At 31.3% G+C, this 19,843-nt stretch overlaps 1 protein-coding gene across 3 annotated transcripts; it reads left to right on the top strand.

The window, feature by feature from the left end:
• Nucleotides 1-1,131: 1,131 nt before the first annotated feature.
• On the top strand, nucleotides 1,132-18,962 carry LOC113403779 (FHIP family protein GJ17503-like). Of its 3 annotated transcripts, none has more exons than XM_026644369.2 (17): nucleotides 1,132-1,434; nucleotides 2,714-2,884; nucleotides 3,960-4,144; nucleotides 8,395-8,464; nucleotides 8,543-8,627; nucleotides 8,815-8,923; nucleotides 9,405-9,565; nucleotides 10,383-10,513; nucleotides 10,807-10,893; nucleotides 12,351-12,518; nucleotides 13,081-13,434; nucleotides 13,622-13,648; nucleotides 13,993-14,521; nucleotides 14,888-15,066; nucleotides 15,227-15,368; nucleotides 15,735-15,854; nucleotides 16,290-18,962. In XM_026644369.2, the coding sequence occupies exons 2-17, from the start codon at nucleotides 2,738-2,740 to the stop codon at nucleotides 16,532-16,534; spliced, it is 2,739 nt and encodes a 912-aa protein (XP_026500154.2). In that variant the 5' UTR covers nucleotides 1,132-1,434; nucleotides 2,714-2,737; the 3' UTR covers nucleotides 16,535-18,962. The 3 variants fall into 3 exon arrangements, with proteins under 3 accessions (XP_026500154.2, XP_026500153.2, XP_026500155.2); XM_026644368.2 differs by having other exon boundaries at nucleotides 12,330-12,518; XM_026644370.2 differs by lacking the exon at nucleotides 13,622-13,648 and having other exon boundaries at nucleotides 1,133-1,434; nucleotides 12,330-12,518.
• The last annotated feature ends 881 nt before the right edge of the window (nucleotides 18,963-19,843 follow it).

Genomic DNA, 19,843 nt, shown 5'->3' with positions numbered 1-19,843 from the left:
CTATTTAGTTTTTCTAATAATAAATAATAATTTCCTTCCGGTAAATAATTATCATCTAAACAAACATCCGTGATATTTGAATGGGGAAGAAGTTTACTTATTTCATAAAGCACCGCATGTGTAAGGCCACCACGTTTTATTTTAAGACTGTGCAATGTTGTATGAAAAGGTAAAATTAGATTAATAACCTTAATTATTTTGGTATTAATGTTAAACGAACAATTTACAATAGCTATCTCCACCAATTGTCCTTTATAATTATAGTAAGTCGATACAGGAATATTTTTTTCATTATTATTTAAAGCTACGCTACCTATAAAGTTATTTTTTGAGCTGTTGATCATATCAGAACATTCTAAACTCATTTTTGATTCTTTTGAATTTGTTTTGTTTGAACTTGTTCTTTTCGAGCCATGTGACATATGATCTTCTGTAAAATCATTAGAAATATGGATTTTTTTTACTATAATGACTAATCTATACAGTTATAACAAAAAAAAAATGTTCACCTTGCTTACATCTTCTAGTAACAATTATAGGAATATTAAATTGTAGGCAAATCCAAGGTAAAAAAATGTCCAAATCTAGCGGTGTCAGTGTTATGCTTTCATGCGAAGTCTTTGAATTTGTATTATTTTCTTTAACATTCGGGGACTTAGATATATTATTTTTCATTTTTTTCAGTATACCGTAAGTATATTATAGTATATATTAGTAGTAATAGCTCAACAACTAAGATTATGTCGAAATTATCTATACAATATATATGTTGAAACGTCAATATTTTTATCCAAAGAGGTAAAAAGCCCTAAAGGATTAAGTTTTTTTAAGTTTGTCGGCTTCATAACCATTCTATGAACTACAAAATATTTTATTTATAAGAACATTTTATACTAAATGAAACTTCATATCTATAATTTATTTAACAACAACAAAATCCATATACAAAAATGGATACAAAAGATAAAGAAAATGAAGATGAAGAAACGTCCGAACACCTAAAAAAACAATTTTAAATCTTTTACGTAACCTTAATTTCTGGAATAGAATTATTCATTTTTTTTAATAATTTACACTATCAGTACTTAAGCTTTGAATATTTGCTAGTGGCAACTATATGTAAAATTGTCAGTTGTCAGTCATGAGTGATGTCATTTGTCATGTTCAACCTCAAGCACGGTTGTTTTGCCTTTTTTTCTCAGTCGTAATGGTTTTTTTATGAGGATCTATAGTTTTAAGTTAAAAGCAATACAAAACATCAATAATAGTAAAACATATGGTGTTTTATTAATGTAAAAGTGTTATAAAAGTGTCATTGTTCAGTGTTTTAGACGTAATTCTTGTTTATGAGTATTGCGTATCATGTAACTCTTTCATCTTGTGGTTTATTTTGTGGCTGCTGCATCTATTTCCGACCAAGCATTCTTCCATAACGTACGTGCACTCATGTTTCTAATCCTAATATGTAGATATTATAATATTAGATATATATTTGTTGGCGTCGACGGGACGAACATCTGTAAATTGAGAAATTTTGTAATGTCAAGGTCCAAGAATGTCCTTACGATAGTGATGACATGTTGCTTATAGGACGAAATATTTTTTCTGAATCATAAATAAAATGACAGTTGAAATTAATAAAAAAAAATGTTATTATTAAAAACTAAATATTTTTTTAAATCATAAATATGTAGTTAAAAATATCTTTAAAAACAAAATAAATAAAAAGTTTAACAAATGAGGTTTCTCTGTTCTATTATTCTACATATTTTCACACAGGTTTTATCAGATGTTCCAACAATACAATGTACTCATAACTGTGGAGTTCTTGTTTTGACAGATAGTGAAAGTTCCTATCTATTCAAACTATTGTAAGACAAACCAATTATAAATAGATATAGCTTGAAGTTAAAAATCAAATTCCTTATCATATTATTATTTTTTATATATTCCATCCTTATCAAAATTAGAAAAAAAAAAACTTATCCTATTAGTCCTGATCCTGTTTATTAATATACCTATATATTATAGAAATATCCTTTTATACGATTTATAAGAAAAAATTTAGCACCTTTGAATATATTATGTTAAGCTTTCATTTATAAATTAACAAATGAATATTATTTTTAAAAAGTAACAAAATATACTTTCGTTTAGAATAATAAAATTAAAATCAATGAAAATATTCATAGGTAAATTATATTTACATCTGAATAGGTACCACCCACTCAGCAAATATTCTACTGCTATACATCAATATTTTGAATTATTATTTTCTGGTTTAAAGAGATATAACATCTTTGCAACAAGTTTAGTGGTGCATTGGACATGTAATGAATAATTAATATTTCTTACAGCACTGATGTGTATCGGCAGCGGTGACCATTATCCATCAGGTGGCACATTTGCCATCTGCCTACCTATATCTAAAGAATACTGTAGTCCTTAATTTTTCTGAATCCATTAATCATTTATTAATATGCAAAATTTATTAAATTTAAATATGAACTCTTTCTGGGGCAGTGAACACCTGTGTCATTATAAAATTACTTATCTATTGTAATCTTAAGTCCTGTCATGTAAGATTTATTTAAAAACCGAGTATGTATTGTCTGCATTTCTATTTTAATTTAATTTATAAAAATACAATAATCGTTTAAAAAAAAAACTTTTAATATTAAAACTTATTTCTTAATGTTTCATTGAATTGCAGGATACCATGAAATAATTAAGTGAGATGAGTTGGCTCCGGACAACATCATTGACACTGGCACGCCAGTTGTCACGGACTCTTGATCCTCGTCATGACTATGAGCCTCAAGCGTGCTATAATTCATTTTGCAAACACTGGCAACAGGCTCATGATATTATTATAAAATCACAGGTAATTTATTTCACTTATAAAAATAATGAAATGAATAAAGCTCACCCAGGGACTAGAAATGGCAATCCCTGTTAAAAAACTTATATTAATTTTTTTTTTAAATTTTGAAGTCCTTACTTTTTCTATCTACTAAACTCAAAGGCTCGAACAACACATCTTTAGAAATGTATTAAGCTTGATGTAAAAAACTTGTCAAGTTGTAATTGTTAACAAGTATGAAGTAATGGATATTTAATGATGTGATAATGAGTTATCCTGTAAGTGTTATACTTTTGATACTAATGATAAATTAATTAGTCCCTCTGGTAATTAATTAGATCATAAACAACACAAATAACCAACACTGTTATACTAATTAATTATAGTGTTTTAACAAACAATTTAATTTAATTAAGCAATAAGTAGGATTACTTTTTTAGAATTATGTAAATAAAATTAAATAGTAGTAGACTATACATTTCCTACTGCTGGTCTAAGGCCTCCTCTCCATTTTGAGGAGAAGATTTTGGAACTTTCTATACCATACTGTGCCAATATGGATTCGTGGATACGTGTGTCAGGTTTTTATCCGCCACGTGCAAGTTTCCTCACGATGTTTTTCGTCACGGCTGAGCATGACACAAATTATAAACACAAGTTAAGCACATGAAACTCTGTAAAGATTCTCGTCTTTTATCCACCGAGCCATCACGACTTAAATAATGAAATAACAGGTGCTAAATATGCCTATGCCATGCAGAGGAATGTAAATGTGGCAACATTTTATTTGACACATGCAAGTTTCTTTAGGACGTTTTTATTTGATCACCAATAACAAGATAAATTATAAATGCCACCTATTTTTTATTCATGACTTATTAATGTGTGGTATTTGAAACTTGTTTTTTAACCATACGAATAACTTGTCAATAAATATTTTTACATATCATTAATATAAAATAACACACTAGTTCACGGAAACATACTTACCGTAAGGAATCGCTGCAATAAGTCAATGCGACTCCGCGTTAGAACATGCCGTATTACATAAGTTACAGTGTGGATACATATATCAATATTTTTCTATCGCTTACAGCCTCAACATTTACACGATGATGTTCTTGGTGTAGTGAATCATCTCGAACAGTTGACCACACTCTTGGTGTTAGAAGCAAGGGCGCGGGAGATCAACCGTATGTCAAGTCCAGCGACATGCCTCGAATATTTGCTCAGTGAGAACCTACTGGACAAATTGTATGAATGGGCGATATGTACGGGCAAGTGAGTATAATCCTACATTATGTAATAAGCAATAAACGTTACAAATGTAAGAGAAGAATATTTATTTTGTATTAGATACTTTGTAAAAAACTGTGCATAAATAGATGAATATTTAATTATAGTATATATATTTTTTTTAGTAAAAAATGTGCAAAAAATGTCGTCCCTATTCTAAACTTCGAATGATAATTCAATAAAAAGGGTCAGTCAACATTATACCTAATCGAAAAATTTGTAGCCTGTAGTCGTCAAATAATTTTATTTACAATAGGCCTAAAGACTCAGAAATTCGATACTCGCTTAATACCATTTTGAAAGTTTTAGCGTTTAATTTGGTAAATCGACGTTTCGATCTATTTTAACTGTATATAAAGTAGCCTACGTCACTATCTACATACTACATAGTATCTCATAAACTATCATAAAGCAAAAAAAAAATCGTCGATTCATCGGTCCGTTGTTAGCGAACGGTCAAGCCAATAAACACACTTTCGCATCTATAATCTATATTTATATTATACAGCGAGTACGCCACTAAACAGCGGAGCATTAATCACAAACGTCAACTAATATGGCGTAGGAGACAAGCACGTATAATCCAAATGAAACGCGTTTGAAATAGGCTATTAGTGGTAAATAAATTAGCAGTATAGCGTGACTCGTTTTTGTCAACATACTCAAACCTAATGCTTAGTCTATCCAGCAATGTATCACGATTGGCTGGTCACTTTTTTTCGATTTGCCTAGTGAACCATCTATTGGTGGTCACTGTTGATCACCATGAAATACATTTATTTAAACCGACTTAATGTTGAAAACAAATTAACGGTCGGTCAATGTCGCGTATGACTTTGAGTGAGTGAGTTCCAATTTCGGTCGTTTTTACAGTATAGATCTATAAATACAATTACTGTAAAATCTCGATTATCCGAACTAATTGGGACAGAGACTTGTTCGGATATTAGATAGATAGTAGATGTTCGGATAAGATATTGGGACAAGACCAAACAAAAACAATATCTTTTCAAATAAAAACAGAAAATTTGACGTACACATTAAAATCCAAAACCTATAAGAAGTCGAAAGATATTTTTATGAAATCGTAATTTCTTAATTAATCAACGGCTAACGCGCCAACGTTCGGAAAAACTAAGTCTGTGTTCGGATAATTGAGGGTTCGGATAATCGAGGTTCTACTCTACCCTACTATATAAATCTGTCATAATTAATATTTAAAAAATCTTATGAACATAAATGTTTATATATTGTTTAACTTGTGATATCATTTGCTTCCTGCGTGAATCATTCAACCCGAAGAATTATATTCTGTATTTATTATGTTCGACTGATAGTGTATGTTATCAGACGAACCAGACTTATTAGGTATAATTATAATTGGTTAGGCGTCCTAGAAATAACTAGGCTATCGTTACTTAAATTATCATCTCACGCATCATTAACGTTATGCTTATGGCTTTGATAACAACCTCAAGATGATATATTCACTATTAAATCATACAGGGATACTGTAATAACATATACATAGTATTTATTATTTATAACGATTGTTATAACGATATAGTTATTTCATTGATATTTTTATTTTTTTTACAATCAAAATGTTTTATAAATTATAAAATAAGACTGGTTTGAATGAGCGTATTAATTTATTTAGAACCAGCTGGTTTATATAAAGATTCTAACGACATCTCATACGTACAAATCTAATCTGGTCTTTAATAAATTATAGTAGAATAAAAAAACTAATATTATATCTATGCATATATACATGCAGTAGATAGAAATACACGCAGGGTAGACGTTTAAAAAGATACTATATAACTTAACTCAACGGTTTACGGGCTGTCTGTTGTGTATATGTAAGGCGCAGGTTCGATCCTGATACCTTCTGACTAAGATAAGATGTATTAATCTCTCCAGTTTTTTAAAGCGTTCTTCATCATCATCTTCAACCAAAGTATCTGGATAAATATTAATACGATGAAGTAAATGAATTGTTTTTTTTTTATGAAATCGGTAGACGGACGGGCAGGGTTGTCACCACTCACCACCGTCCTTAGACATTGGCGCTGTAAGAAATATTAACCATTTCTTACACCGCCAATGCATTATCAATCTTGGGAACTAAAATGTTATATCCCGTGTGTTTGTAGTTGAACTGGCTCACTTTTTAAGAAAAAGTGTTTAGGCTCTTAACATTAAGGTATAATCCAGTCAAGTTAGATAGATATGTTGTCGTGAACTTCTTGGTCGATACTGGCGACAAATTTCACTTGCAACATTATTTGTGTCTATTATAGTTGACAATGTTCGCTTCGATAAATTTACAATCATATATTATTTAACACTAGACGTCGCCCGCGGTTTCGCTCGTTTTAGGGGTTGGTTTTAGTATGAAAAAGTATGTGCATGTACTTCTGATATAATAATTATTATAATACAAATATTTCATAATCGGTCCATTTCTGTATGAGATAATGATTACAAGTAATATAAAAACAACAAAACAAATAAGCATTCATAAATGGTCAGTGCCGATACAATTGTCAGAGGTTTTCAAAGTGATTATTATCGAGTAATTTCGCTCACGTCTTACATTACACGCGGTAATAGCTAAGTGGCAACAATGTAGTACGCCAGACTCAATCAGGAAAACACTACTATAAACACTATGCATACTGACGACACTTATTTAGGTTATCTGTATTTTATGCAGATACATTTATCGCATAGAAAATTGTACATTTTGAATTTGGAAAGTTGAAAAATTTGAATTACTTATCAACAACCTAAACCATTTGAATATATACAAACCTTAGGTACATATAAAGTTTTTTGTAATTAATATGGACAACATTATGACTTATATCGGTCCTGATACCTATGATAATGTATAGTTCCATATGAATTGGGCCAGTAAATTTTCCGTGATCTTGCAAAGTACAAAAAAGCGATACATACGAATTAATAATAATAAACATTCGTTGACGCAAAATAATATAATTCATTAACTATTTATTTGATTAATATTAACGTCATGAAACCACTTCATATTGCAGAATAAATATCATATCATTGCTCTGTGGGAATTTTATCAATTAATCTATATTTAATCAAACGAAATATTATAACAATAAAAAGAACAGTGCCAGATAGAAAATAATCAATTTATCAGTATCAGACTATTATAATAAATGCGAAAGTATGTACGTTTGTTACCTCATCAAAGCTAAACCGAGTTTAATGAGTTTTGACATAAATATAGGGACCTGGAATAGGAGAAAGACTTATTTGAAATAACGGGATCGGTAGATTAAACGCATACGGACTTAACTAGTGAAGGCATAAAGCTATACAATGGTTTTATAATTACGGAAAATACTTAGCTCTAAAACATGTATTATATATAGGATGATATGGAAATAAATGCAATAATATAATAATAATAGTTATTAAAATACAGTGTTATAAATATTTTAAATACATATTCAATTTTAAACAAATGTATTCTATTCCATGTTTTTTTTCTGTAACCGTAAATATATTTAATGTAAATCTTTTCCTTGAATAAAGGATATTAATTGTAAACGTTCATATGATTCGTTTCTTTTAATACATAATATATTCAAATCTATTTAGAGACGCTTATTTTATTACTTCAAATTTAATACTTTATTTAATGTTAATTATATTTTATAGATATTTTTTTGATGGACTGATGTACATAACTACATCTGTTAGGTTGGTATTGTATACACTTGAAGTGCCTACATATTTCATATTGTAATCGGATATATACATTTAATAGTAATTACTGAGCTATGCCGGATCTTCTCGGTAGAATGTACATTCCGAATTGGTAGCATTAATTTTATCGCGTTAATTGGTACAAAAGTGCTACTAAGGACCTTCTTGAATACAGTACAATTTGTTTTTTTTTTTTTGTATTATACGTAAGCGGATGAGCAAGTGGGCTACTAGGTGGTAAGTGATCACCACCGCCCATAGACATTTGCCCCGTATAAACATTTCTTACATTTTCAGTGTGTGAACAATCTTGACAATTAAGCTGGTACACTGACTTTGAGTTTGAGTTTACTAAGTTTTACTATTTGGCGGTACAATTTGTGATGAATGAGTGTACCTACTCAGACGGCCTCGCATAAAACTAATTAAATTGATTTCTTTATTATTATTTTTCTGTTTATTTAATTGTGTATTTGTTTTAGATACGAAAATGCAGTCCGACTGGAACAACTTAAATTATTTGGTAACCTAGTCGGCCATTACGGTTCACAGGTAATATAAATAAAAATAAATCAATACATACAACTATATATCGATAAATGTATACATGTATTTTTTTTTCTCTGACAGGTTATAGCTGCTGAACCATTTCTTCGGCCACTATTAAAACTTCTCAGTGGATTTAGAAACCAGTTGCCCCCACCAAATCTGGAAAGTAAGTAAATGATGTCAGATCAACAGCTAATACTCTTTTTTTAACTCTTTATGTAAACTATGGCAAAGATACAAGATTATTCAGCTCTATGGAATAATATATTTTATATTATTATTATTTTCTTGTTGTTGTAATGCCTTCATATATGTCTATATATAATTTTGTAAAAATCTTCTTTTATTTTTAGGTCAATTGGTAGCTGTACTAAACCAACTATGTGTGGTACTGATGCAGAATATGAAATTCATAGATCTCTTCTTTCTTATGACGCACACGAAAAACGGTTCACAAGCAGAGTGAGTATTTATTGACTTCACAATCATGTTTCCATTTATTCATTTAATTAACGATTACATATCCAAGTCACGAGACGAAAGTCCATGGCGCTTATTTTGCAAAAAAATTCATTTGCTAAAACGTAATTCTATAGATGTCATCTCGGAAAAGGTTGTAATATACATGTGGCAGAATTTCGTTGAAATTAGACACATGCAGGTTTTCTCACGATGTTTTCCTTCATCGCCGAGCACGAGATGAACTATAAACACAAATTAAGCACATGAAAATTTAGTGGTGCTTGCCTAAGTTTGAACCCGAAATCATCGGTTAAGATGCACGCGTTCTAACCACTGGACCATCTCGGCTCGTTGTATTAAAATCTGCATTTATAAAGACGTTTGTCTTTGAAAGTGAAAACTTCAAAAAAAAGAATTTTAAGCTTATCCTTACCGATAAGCTTGATCTTGGTAAAAAATAGTAATGAATGTTCCTTTGCAGATTTATCATCGGTCGTCTACTTCTGTCGTCTGTGCATATAGAAGGTTCCGCAGGCTCGGTGGCGCGTGACGCGTTTCTACTCTGCGCTAAGATGTCCGCAAAATGTCCACCTCTAGCACACTGCTTGCTTGCGGGGAACGCATGTCCTATACTGGCGACAGGTATTAATCTCAATCTAGTAAAAATAGTGTTATCGACTGATTCTATCTATCTATATAATGAGGACATATCTATCTATATAATAGATTGTTATTATGTCGACACTAAACTCTTCTTCTTCTCTTAGTCTTCTCTTCCTCTTAGTTTGTTAAATTTTTAACCTGTTTTCTTACGGTAAAAATCTCACGGACAAACTTTATCACAAATGGCGTTCCTGGCAGCACTTCCTAAGTTTGACTGGAAGTGAATGCTTTTATCATTAAACCAACAAATTTTACAATTTACTTGGTGGTAAGTCTTCTTGCAAATCCCTCTGCGATATTCTACCGCCAAACAGCAATATTTATACGAGTTCCGATTTGAAGGGTCAGTAAACGACTGTAACTACAGATATAAGGGACATAACATATTAGGTCCCAAGGTTGGTTATGCATTGAGATGAAGGGAGTAAACTTTTAAATATTTCCTGCAGCACTAATATCTATGGACGGTGGTGATCACCTATCATCAGGTGGCCCATTTGCCCGTCCGCCTACCTATTCTTAAAAAGAAATGTTGAATAGATTTTTTTTATCTGGATTTGTGTATTGCTGTTGGCGCTACTGACCTTTACAGCGTCACCGAACGTTGGGGCGAGTGCTAAGACTCTGCCTTAAGGTGAACCCTTTTGGGCTCGAGAGCGACGTTCGTCCTGAGGGTGTCTCCTATGAGATCGCACCTCGGCTCAGAACGTAGTCGGTGGGGAGTTGTTGAATAGATCAGTTACGCGGCTATATATAACGAAGTGTGGGGCAAGTCAACATCGTAGAGCGCCCGCAGGTCTGAGCGGGCTGTACTCCCTGCTGCCGCGCTCGCTGGGCGTGGCGCGCCTCACTCCGGACGACGTCAATCGCGTGCACAAACTCACACTCTTCATCGACTCGCTCGAGTTCTGCAATGCAGTCGCTCAGGTATGGAAATAGTCTCCTTCGATTTGAATGATGTGTACTATTATAGATTTTTATACTGCATTTTGATAATCAATAAAAAATATTCAAAAAATTATAACACTAAAGAACGAAAAATAACAAAATACAGACTCGATCGAAAAGACTACAACGCAGGTATGACTTTTTATTTATTTTTGTCCTATTTCATGTAAATTTATGATTAATTTATTCAATTAACTTTAATAAAAAATATTGTTGTTGTACACGTACAATTTTCAACCAATTCATTATATATATTCGAATTAATTTGACAGGTAGCTCACCCGTCCATCAAGAAACATCTACTAGATCTACTGTACCAGGGCTTTCTGGTACCGGTGATGGGTCCAGCACTGTTACAGGTATTGTTTAAAATTGGGCAAGGGTTCGTTTGAATGCATACTTCATTGGACTGTGTGTGTGTGTAAATTGCATGCCAATAATCATTGTGTTTTTTTAACATATATTTGAGAGGAATTCAAAATCTAATTATAACAATACACAAAAAATATGTAAACAAAACGTGTGTGTACTGTTGTGTAAATAAGTGATAAAATTTACAGAATTATAAAAATAATTCATAGTACAGATAGCAAAAACAAGGTGTAATTTTTTTTTCTGAGAAAGAAGATAGAGATCTTCTGAACTGAGCGGAAAGAAAATATTGTATTTCTTCCCAAAATTATGGTGATGTTGATGTTTATAATATATATTATGTATAAATATCGGCAAAAAAGCAAAAGAATGATTAATCATGTTTTTAACGAATTGTAAGCTAAAATCACTTGGGGTTCGTGACATATGTGGTAATGGCCAACGATGAAATCTCTCTGTAACGTTTCTCTAATTAATTTTCATTTAATTTATTATTGCGAGGTTATTAAAAAAAAACTTGATCTAGTATCGCCAGTGACATTACAGTTGCTCGTCATTTTGACAATCTCAATTTGATGAACAGATTTCCGTTAGATTGTAATATCACTTAACACATTCGGTTCTGTAGTCAATGATAATTAATTAATCATATCAATCGTAGCAACCTGAGATTGTTTTGTGATATTCTCGCCTGTAATATTAAAACTATGCAGCTATGAAAATAATCTCGCATTTATATAACACAAGGAAAATGTGTTCCGACTACTACATATGAAAAAAAATAATAAACTAATCTATGGTTTGATAAATCGTTATAGAGAGTTTTCTCTGTTATTCATACATTTATTCGTTTCACGGTTAAGTGACAGTGTATTGTGAACCTTTTGCCAATCATCCTAGAGTCCTTTTTCATTTGTCATTTTCGCTTCCATTAAAACAGCCGTGTGATACTGCTTATATGGTTAAAGGTGTCGTGAAGAATGGTAAGCAATTACCATTTTGTATAATGTTTTCTTTAAAACTTAATTAAATTTTGAATAGCATCATAAGTTGTGTAATTACAAACTCAATAAGACTAATGTAATAACGTCACGGTTCTTTAAAACGAATGTAAGATTATACATTTTAAAGAATGATCGTAATTAAATTGAAAATGGAAATATATCTTCTAACGTGTTCTTAACATGCACTGATTGTATGAGCAAATTTAACATCACGCTTCAAAAATACAATAACAAAACTTAACCACCTAAATAAACTAACTTTTTAAAACGGTTAAGGTTAACGACCTCAGTTCTACAGACACCACACTTCTACCCTTTAATTTACTACCAAACCCCTGTAATATCCCGAGCGATTAATTCATCCAAGTCCCAATAACTGTCACTCGACCGCCATCTACTCGTGACACGAACCACGATAGAAGAGAGCGGCGCCCTTACAGAGCGGAGCGGGGGAGCAGGCGACGGCCATGGCCTACCTCGAGCTGTTACTGCGCTGCGTCACTTCCGGGGGACTGTTGCGGGTGATCCTACACTTCCTGTTCGCGTACGAGTACGATGGTGTCAAAGTTATTGATGTACTACTCGGTAGATTGGAAGGGAATGATCAAGTGAGTAGAAATCAAATCAAAATATACTTTATTCAAGTAGGCTTTTACAAGCACTTTTGAATCGTCATTTAACAAACTATTTAAAGCAAAGCTACCACCATGTTCGGAATGTAGTTACGACCGGCAAGAAACTAAATTACTAATTACTAAAATATTATTTATCTCTTTAATAGTCAACTATTTCATTTTAATAATTCAATTGACCAAAATATACGCCGGTTTTTTTTTTATAAATTTAAAATTGGAATATGAGCCTTACCAAAGAAAGTGTACCAACGTTTACTGAACTAAGATCTCATTTAATATTACTGACGTAATAAAAAATATTGTACTATTAGTATCCAATAATATTTTACGACCAAACAACATTTATGTACTGCGAAGTATTGCCGTTTGTTGGTAGAATATTTTATGGTTGGAAGGTGCCCAACTAGGTATACCTGTACTATGCCTCGCCTTTAAAATATAACTGAGTTAGGAACATTGTATTATTAATATAGGAAAATTTATAAACTTAATTGTATATATGATTTTCGTTGCTATAATCTTATAATCTTTTCAGCTTTCCTTAGTAACTTTATCTCTTATTGAAACACTCATCGACCTGAATTGCGAAGATGTTATGATAGAACTAATCTACAAATACCTCCTGAATGGCAACCATTTGATGGCGATGTACAGGCATAAGTTATCCAACCCGGAACTCTACAGAGATTCAGCAATGGCCTTCATAGGACTAAGTCCCAGGTGTTGTACGAGACCCGTAGAGAAGACCAGGGAGTGGGTGGATGAATTGGCCCTGAGTGGGAGGAGAGTGTTGGATTTTAAGAGAGATGATGATAACAGAAGAATGAACGGAGTGCACGGTGATATTGCCATGAACAATCTAGTCCATGAAGTTAACTTTGATTACGGGGTAAGATTTTCTCTTTTATGAAACAAAATATAAGAAAAATATCTTCATACTGCAATTTTTTTTATAAATAAATTTACGGTCAGCGCGAAAAATCCCTCTCGGCTCTCACTCGATGAAAGCTGATGTTTTAGTACGTATTTTTTGTCACGTCGTTAATGTAAAGTTGTCTTTTTTTTTTCAATAATAGCCCGGACGTGATACTTTTGTTCCCAAGGTAATTAGACCTAATCATCTAAAATATTGCTACTGTCAGTGAAAAAGGTTTAAGTCATTAAATAATGTCTACTACAAAATGTTATTCTAATGTATTTTTATTCGAGTTGAATGTATATGTAAATGTTTCTATATATCATTCATTACAATAAAGAAGGCTATACTACCTATAATTTTGAAGTTCTCTTTAAAATAAATCATGTACATACGACCTTTGTCATAAACAGTTGCGCTTGTTTCTATATTATTTATTATGATTTTACCTTTTTTTCTAAATTTACTATTTAACATTTATATATTTGACATAATATTTAAATCTTATAAAAACTTAATCATTACTTTCAGAACCCAAACGAAACACTTTATAACAATTATCACGCATATCTCTGCGACGCGCGATTCGAAATAGTATCACGTTCGATAGCCTGCGCAAACTGGAGCTTCAAATACGACGCAATCCCACCGAAACGAGAAACTAACAACAACTCAACTAAAGAAACGAAAGAGATAGATGCTCAAACCCCTTTGCGAGAGCAGGACAGCCTCGTCTCAGTATGCACGAGCGGCTATGATACTCTCAAAAACAGCGATACTTCTGAAAAGGAACCGCATAGCTTGAACTCTTTGAATGAAGTCGGTGAAAGCAGTAAAGTTAGTGAACAGCAATGCAACGAAACAAAAGATCCTGATAGTTTAACATCGTTCGGTGAAAGTAGTGGATATGATAGCTTTATGTACAGAATTGATGAAAACGAGGACGAAGGTTTCGCTGAGGATTCGTTCATGAAGAGTTTTGTGAAAAGTACAGTTACAAGGGAGTACGATGAAATGTCGTCCGTGAGGAACTGGCGTGCCAGTGCTGAATCAATTATCGGTAAGATTTTATTGATTTCAGTTAAATAATAAACTATTTCGTGTTACAGGATTAAAAGTTGGAAATCCTTATCATAAATATTTTCGTCCCATTAAAAAAAAACTTTAAAAACTGAACACTACCAATTACTATACAGTCTCAGCTATATTTAAAAAAATGGTGAAAATTGTAGAAATCTGATATCTTTTATAAGTAATATCTCTATTACTTGCCTCGTCTGAGTGAGTGAGCCCGTATATGCAAAAGGATCATAATACATTATTTCCCGTTATTAGCGGTGGATTAATGATACAGCATACATTTATCTTTAAATACGCACGTCTGTGTTGCACTTATGATGGTATAATAAATAATTGTTTATTTCAGGCCCCCTTCTGCATAGTCTTCTAAAAAAAGCCGCTAATTTCCTCGAAACCGAAGTAGCTGTTACGTGTCGAGTATCCAGCATATTGAGTAAGCTCGCCTCTTTGCCGACGCCGCTGTTGACGGCACTATTGTTGTGTCCCGGCTTCGTGTTGCATCCGAATGTGCCTTCATTGTTTCAGGTAAATATTCCAAAAACTATTAAGTTAAATATTTAATAGGAATATTTGTAATGCTATTAGGAAATTATCGTCTAATTCTTCTTTTCCCTACCAATTAAACGTAATCTTGTGTCTTAATCAATGTCAAATAAAAAATCTTACAACATTAAATTCTTTGCAGATTCTTAGTAGGTTAAAGGAAGAAATCGACGAATTGAGGAACGGCCTGGACAACACGAGCGAGTTAGTCGATAAGGCGAGAGTGTTCCTCATACAACGGGAGATGACGTTGGTCAAATCGCGGGCGCAGACAAACGAAGATGGTGAGTATAAAGAAAAATCTGAATTCACTACAAAATAGGCGTAGGGAACAAAATTGTTATTAGAGATGCGAATATACACTTAATGCCTTATCGATTGTGTCGATAGATAACAGTTCAAATTCTTAATAAGTTTTAATGCAACTGCGATTCGTGTTACGTACAACTGCAAAATACACCAAGCATATCAGAGTGTTTTTATTTTCAATACTAACCAGCCATGTGTTACAAATATGCGTCGCGCATGCAAATATTGATAAGGTAGTTCATATTTGCACATATTCTGATATCAATTTTTATTATTAGCTATTGTAAACTGATAAAATATTGATTATTAATATCATACAAGATATATAATATTTTGTTCAGGTCAACCGCGGTCAAACTCCCCCGCACAGAAAGGAGACGATTCCCCTTTCCGACGAGTGGAGGCCAAGCGTCGTAGCTTCTCGTCCAGTATATCAAATATGTTCAACAGGAAAACTTCATGTGAGTATATCGATTAAACGAAGAATTTATATAAGGCCTTTTGTGTCTTATAAGATAATTTCAACGCTCGGATGACTGTTTATATACCAATGTCATGGCGAACGGTTAAATGGTATAAGAAATGTGCTACAGCGCCATCTAGTGACGAAGTACAGCAGAGAGCATAGTGTAAAAATTTTATTTTCCTCGTAAAGTACATATAATATTGACTTATGATTGTTAAGTCCGAGCCTTCTAAACGCGAGACTTATCAAACTTAGCAGATGGGTACACTTGTCCTGCGAATCGAAGTTATCGTATTCAACATAATATATTTTTATATAAATTATTATATTGCCGCCCATTGTACAACACATTAAATATAATATTTTAATTTTAAGATTTTGTATTTTGTATTTATGATGTACAATAAAGAATAAATAAATTATATTTCAGTATCACCGACACAAAACAACTCTCACAACCTACAAAACTCAGTCCATACTTCCCCCGCACAAAGGCATCCGATCTTCACACAAGAAGCCTACTGGAACCAGTCCATCACACTCCGTTCCGTCCTAAACGCAGTGATATTAGACGAATGGCTCAAGGAACTGTCTTCGCTATGTGAGGAACAAGCCTTACGATTGTCAGCAGATTGCTACGAAAACGACACTTATATACGAACTGTGGCATTATGACTGTTAGCTTTCGCCTCTGAAGGCATATTTAAAAATAATAAAGTCGTAACTGACACATTTGTATGAAATGCCTTAAAACGTTAAATGTACATAGCAATCATATTTTTATAAAGAATTTTTGTCTATGGCCAAGGCAAAATTTAGTACAATTATAAGTTCGGTAAGTGTCATTTTCTCTATTTTCGGTTAGGTTACATTGTATACCTTATTTTATAGTAAATAATCTTTTGTCTAATAATTTTAATTATATTGAAAGAATATGCTCTACCTTGGCCTTAAAAAATCACGTTCAAATTTTACTTATATTTTTTTTATAAAAACAATATTTCTTCTAAAGTAAATCCTAGACTAGATGCCTTAGATGTACCTAAATATCACATACTTAATTCTAAGTACCTAACTTTATATAAGGTTTAAGTGTAGTTGCAATCGTAATTTTAATCATCGAATGCCATGATCGTAATTTTGAACTGTGATTTTATAATGTTCAAAAAATTAAATTGGAATATAATTTATTTTATACAAATTTAAACTATTTTTTAAATTAGTATTTAAAGTAAGATGCGTTGTTTGAAGTGTCACCTTAGGCTGTGGAGAGTACATCATAAACTCGATGCTCGTGTGAAAGAAGAAAAAAAACGATCGACGATAGATAAATCAAGAAATGTTCAATCCGAAAGTTTCATAATTTTATTGCGTGTTTTTTTTACTATAACAAACAAAATAGGTTTTTTTTTTAACACTGAACTCGCATTCATTATAAATATTTAATTTCATAGATTTTATTTCTGAATATAGGACAATTTTAATTATTCATTTTTTCTAGAACAATAACATTGCTGTGTTAATATTATTAATATTTTAATTTTCGACTTAATATGTAATTATTTTACAATTTAATATTGTTATGTTCGTGCAACAATTATTATGTTTTAATGTGTAAGATTAATGAAAATATTATTTGTTTTAAATACGCATTTTTTAATAACAACTTTAGAATATGTATCATAACATTTTGATTGAATTTTTAACTTTATGAATAATATTTTTTGTAATTAATAATATTTGAACAAAAGTCTTAATAATGGGAAAACGTCCTTATCCGTCCATGGGATGAAGCAATTGGATATTTATATATTATTTTGCTACATGTATTAAGTATCAATTACAATATTTAAATTTCAAAGCTTTTTAATGGACATATTTTTAATATCATAAAATTTTATACAAGTACTAGTAGTTATGAATGTAGAAATCAAATCGCGTGGTCAATTATATATCAAACAAGTTTTTTGATAATCAATTATCATTAAAAAATTACAAAATTATTTGTATTTTACCTGAAATTGTCTACAATACTAGTGATTTTGCAATATATCAATGAAGAGGAGATTTGCAGGCGAATTGGCAACATACTCAAGTTCACAAATATCCATACTCATTGTTAAAAAAAACGATCATATCGTTAGCTGAAAATTAAACAAATCAATCAATTAAGAATGGTGAATGATGGTCAGTATGTAGTACATTTATTTTAAATTAAGGACCATTTCAATTTTGCCAGTGTATTGACAATAATATATAATTTATACGTCAATAACTAAACAGTATATATCTATTGAAAAACAAAGGATCCATCCAGACCCCTTGGACATAGTACAGGACAGAAATTAAAAAAAAACTGAAGACTAGATAATAGGTATATAAGTAATTATTTGAAAACAGGCATTATATAATAAATAAACAATGCAATGCCGATTTAGGTAAACTTATAATAATTTAATTTATAAAACAGATATTATTTATTTTAATACGACCCAGTTATTTATTCAAATTCCTCTAAAAACCAGTATGAATACATGTTATATAAAAATTGTACTATTAAATTACTTGCCATAGATTCAGGTCATATTGTAGATATCTTGTGTAAACCTTTTCTACTAACTATATTTTAAAAAGCGTATGGAACAATTGGATCCATATATATTATATTATTATTATTAATCAATCTGGTTTCACTTAAGTTATTTTTGAATCCTCTATATGTTCAGAAATACTATTGTTGTCATTATACTAGAACAGCCCAGAATCCTCGACATATTTATAATAATGTTAGTGAAATGGATAATTTAATAATAATAATAAAAGAACATTTGATTTCTTTTCTATTACTAACTAACAATGGCAACTTTATGCAAATTAAAAAAACATCTTATGTTGTATTTAATTTTTTTAGCGAATTATGTCAATATAAAAAGGTAAACCAAAATATGAATCGGTAGAATTAAAAACGGTAAACCTACAATATGTACCAGATCATCTCTATAAAGCAAATTCATCTGCAAATATAGAGATTTTTGTAAACTTTATTTGCACAATTTTAGTTGTAAAAATATTCAATATACTTAAATAAAGTTGTGAATAGATATTCCGCTTTTTATTTCTATACCTTTGTGAACATATTTAAATAGTTGTCATATTATAAAAAAAACAATTATAATGATATTACAAAAATCCGTATTGACGCAGCTGGTTAAACAAGCTCCAAAACCACCTGAATATGAGATAAGTCCTTAGCCCAGCGGGGTCATTTACAAACTGTTAGTTATATATCAGATAGGTGGTAGATTGAAATAACTAATACATGCGTGGTACCTCGTTCTGAATTAACAAATAAAAAAAGCAATCTAATTGATAACCTCTTATATTTGAAGCGTCATAGCCGCGCTATATCTTTAACAAGAGACTAGTGTAGTATGTGTAGCACGCGACGTCGTACGATACATCCTCGTATCCAATTTCGCGTTGCGTTTCAATGTTGATAGGCAATTTTGTTGTAATTTAAATAAAATCATATATTTTATTCCGTAAACAAAGACTTAAACTTTATTATTGCATAAGTATTAAGGATTTATTTTCGTAGAAATAAGTTTGTAACTTAATATTGTGCATATAGTGTGGTTTTCATCACTTTTTTTTTTGAAAAATATAATAGGGATATAAATATTTTTTTATCAATACATTCTAAAGAAGGCACTCTGCTCGTTCATGTAGATTTTACAGAAATAACTTACAACTCATTTCTTAGGTAAAACAGCGTTCAGATCGTACAGAATTGTAATTTGTTTGAAAACATATATTTTTTAACAAATAATTTATCAAATATTAGTATTGTTTATTTTGGATTTTTTCAAAAGATTCTGTTAATAAGAGACTAAAATTTTGCATTGTATTTTTTTTTGTTTAATTAACTGATACTGAAAAATATTTGGTTTAAAATCCCTTGAAAAAACTCGTAAAAACGACTAC

The sequence above is a fragment of the Vanessa tameamea genome, chromosome 20, assembly GCF_037043105.1.
Source record: "Vanessa tameamea isolate UH-Manoa-2023 chromosome 20, ilVanTame1 primary haplotype, whole genome shotgun sequence".
In the NCBI taxonomy this organism is placed as follows: domain Eukaryota; kingdom Metazoa; phylum Arthropoda; class Insecta; order Lepidoptera; family Nymphalidae; genus Vanessa; species Vanessa tameamea.
This window is presented reverse-complemented; position numbering and strand designations above follow the sequence as displayed.

What these genes read in the sequence shown, in the direction of transcription:
- LOC113403779 (XM_026644368.2), top strand. Translation starts at nt 2,738, where the DNA reads ATGAGTTGGCTCCGGACAACATCATTGACACTGGCACGCCAGTTGTCA. An exon ending in TCTGCAATGCAGTCGCTCAG is followed by an intron (nt 10,514 to 10,806) that starts GTATGGAAATAG and finishes TTAATTTGACAG; the next exon opens with GTAGCTCACCCGTCCATCAA. An exon ending in GTGATACTTTTGTTCCCAAG is followed by an intron (nt 13,649 to 13,992) that starts GTAATTAGACCT and finishes CATTACTTTCAG; the next exon opens with AACCCAAACGAAACACTTTA.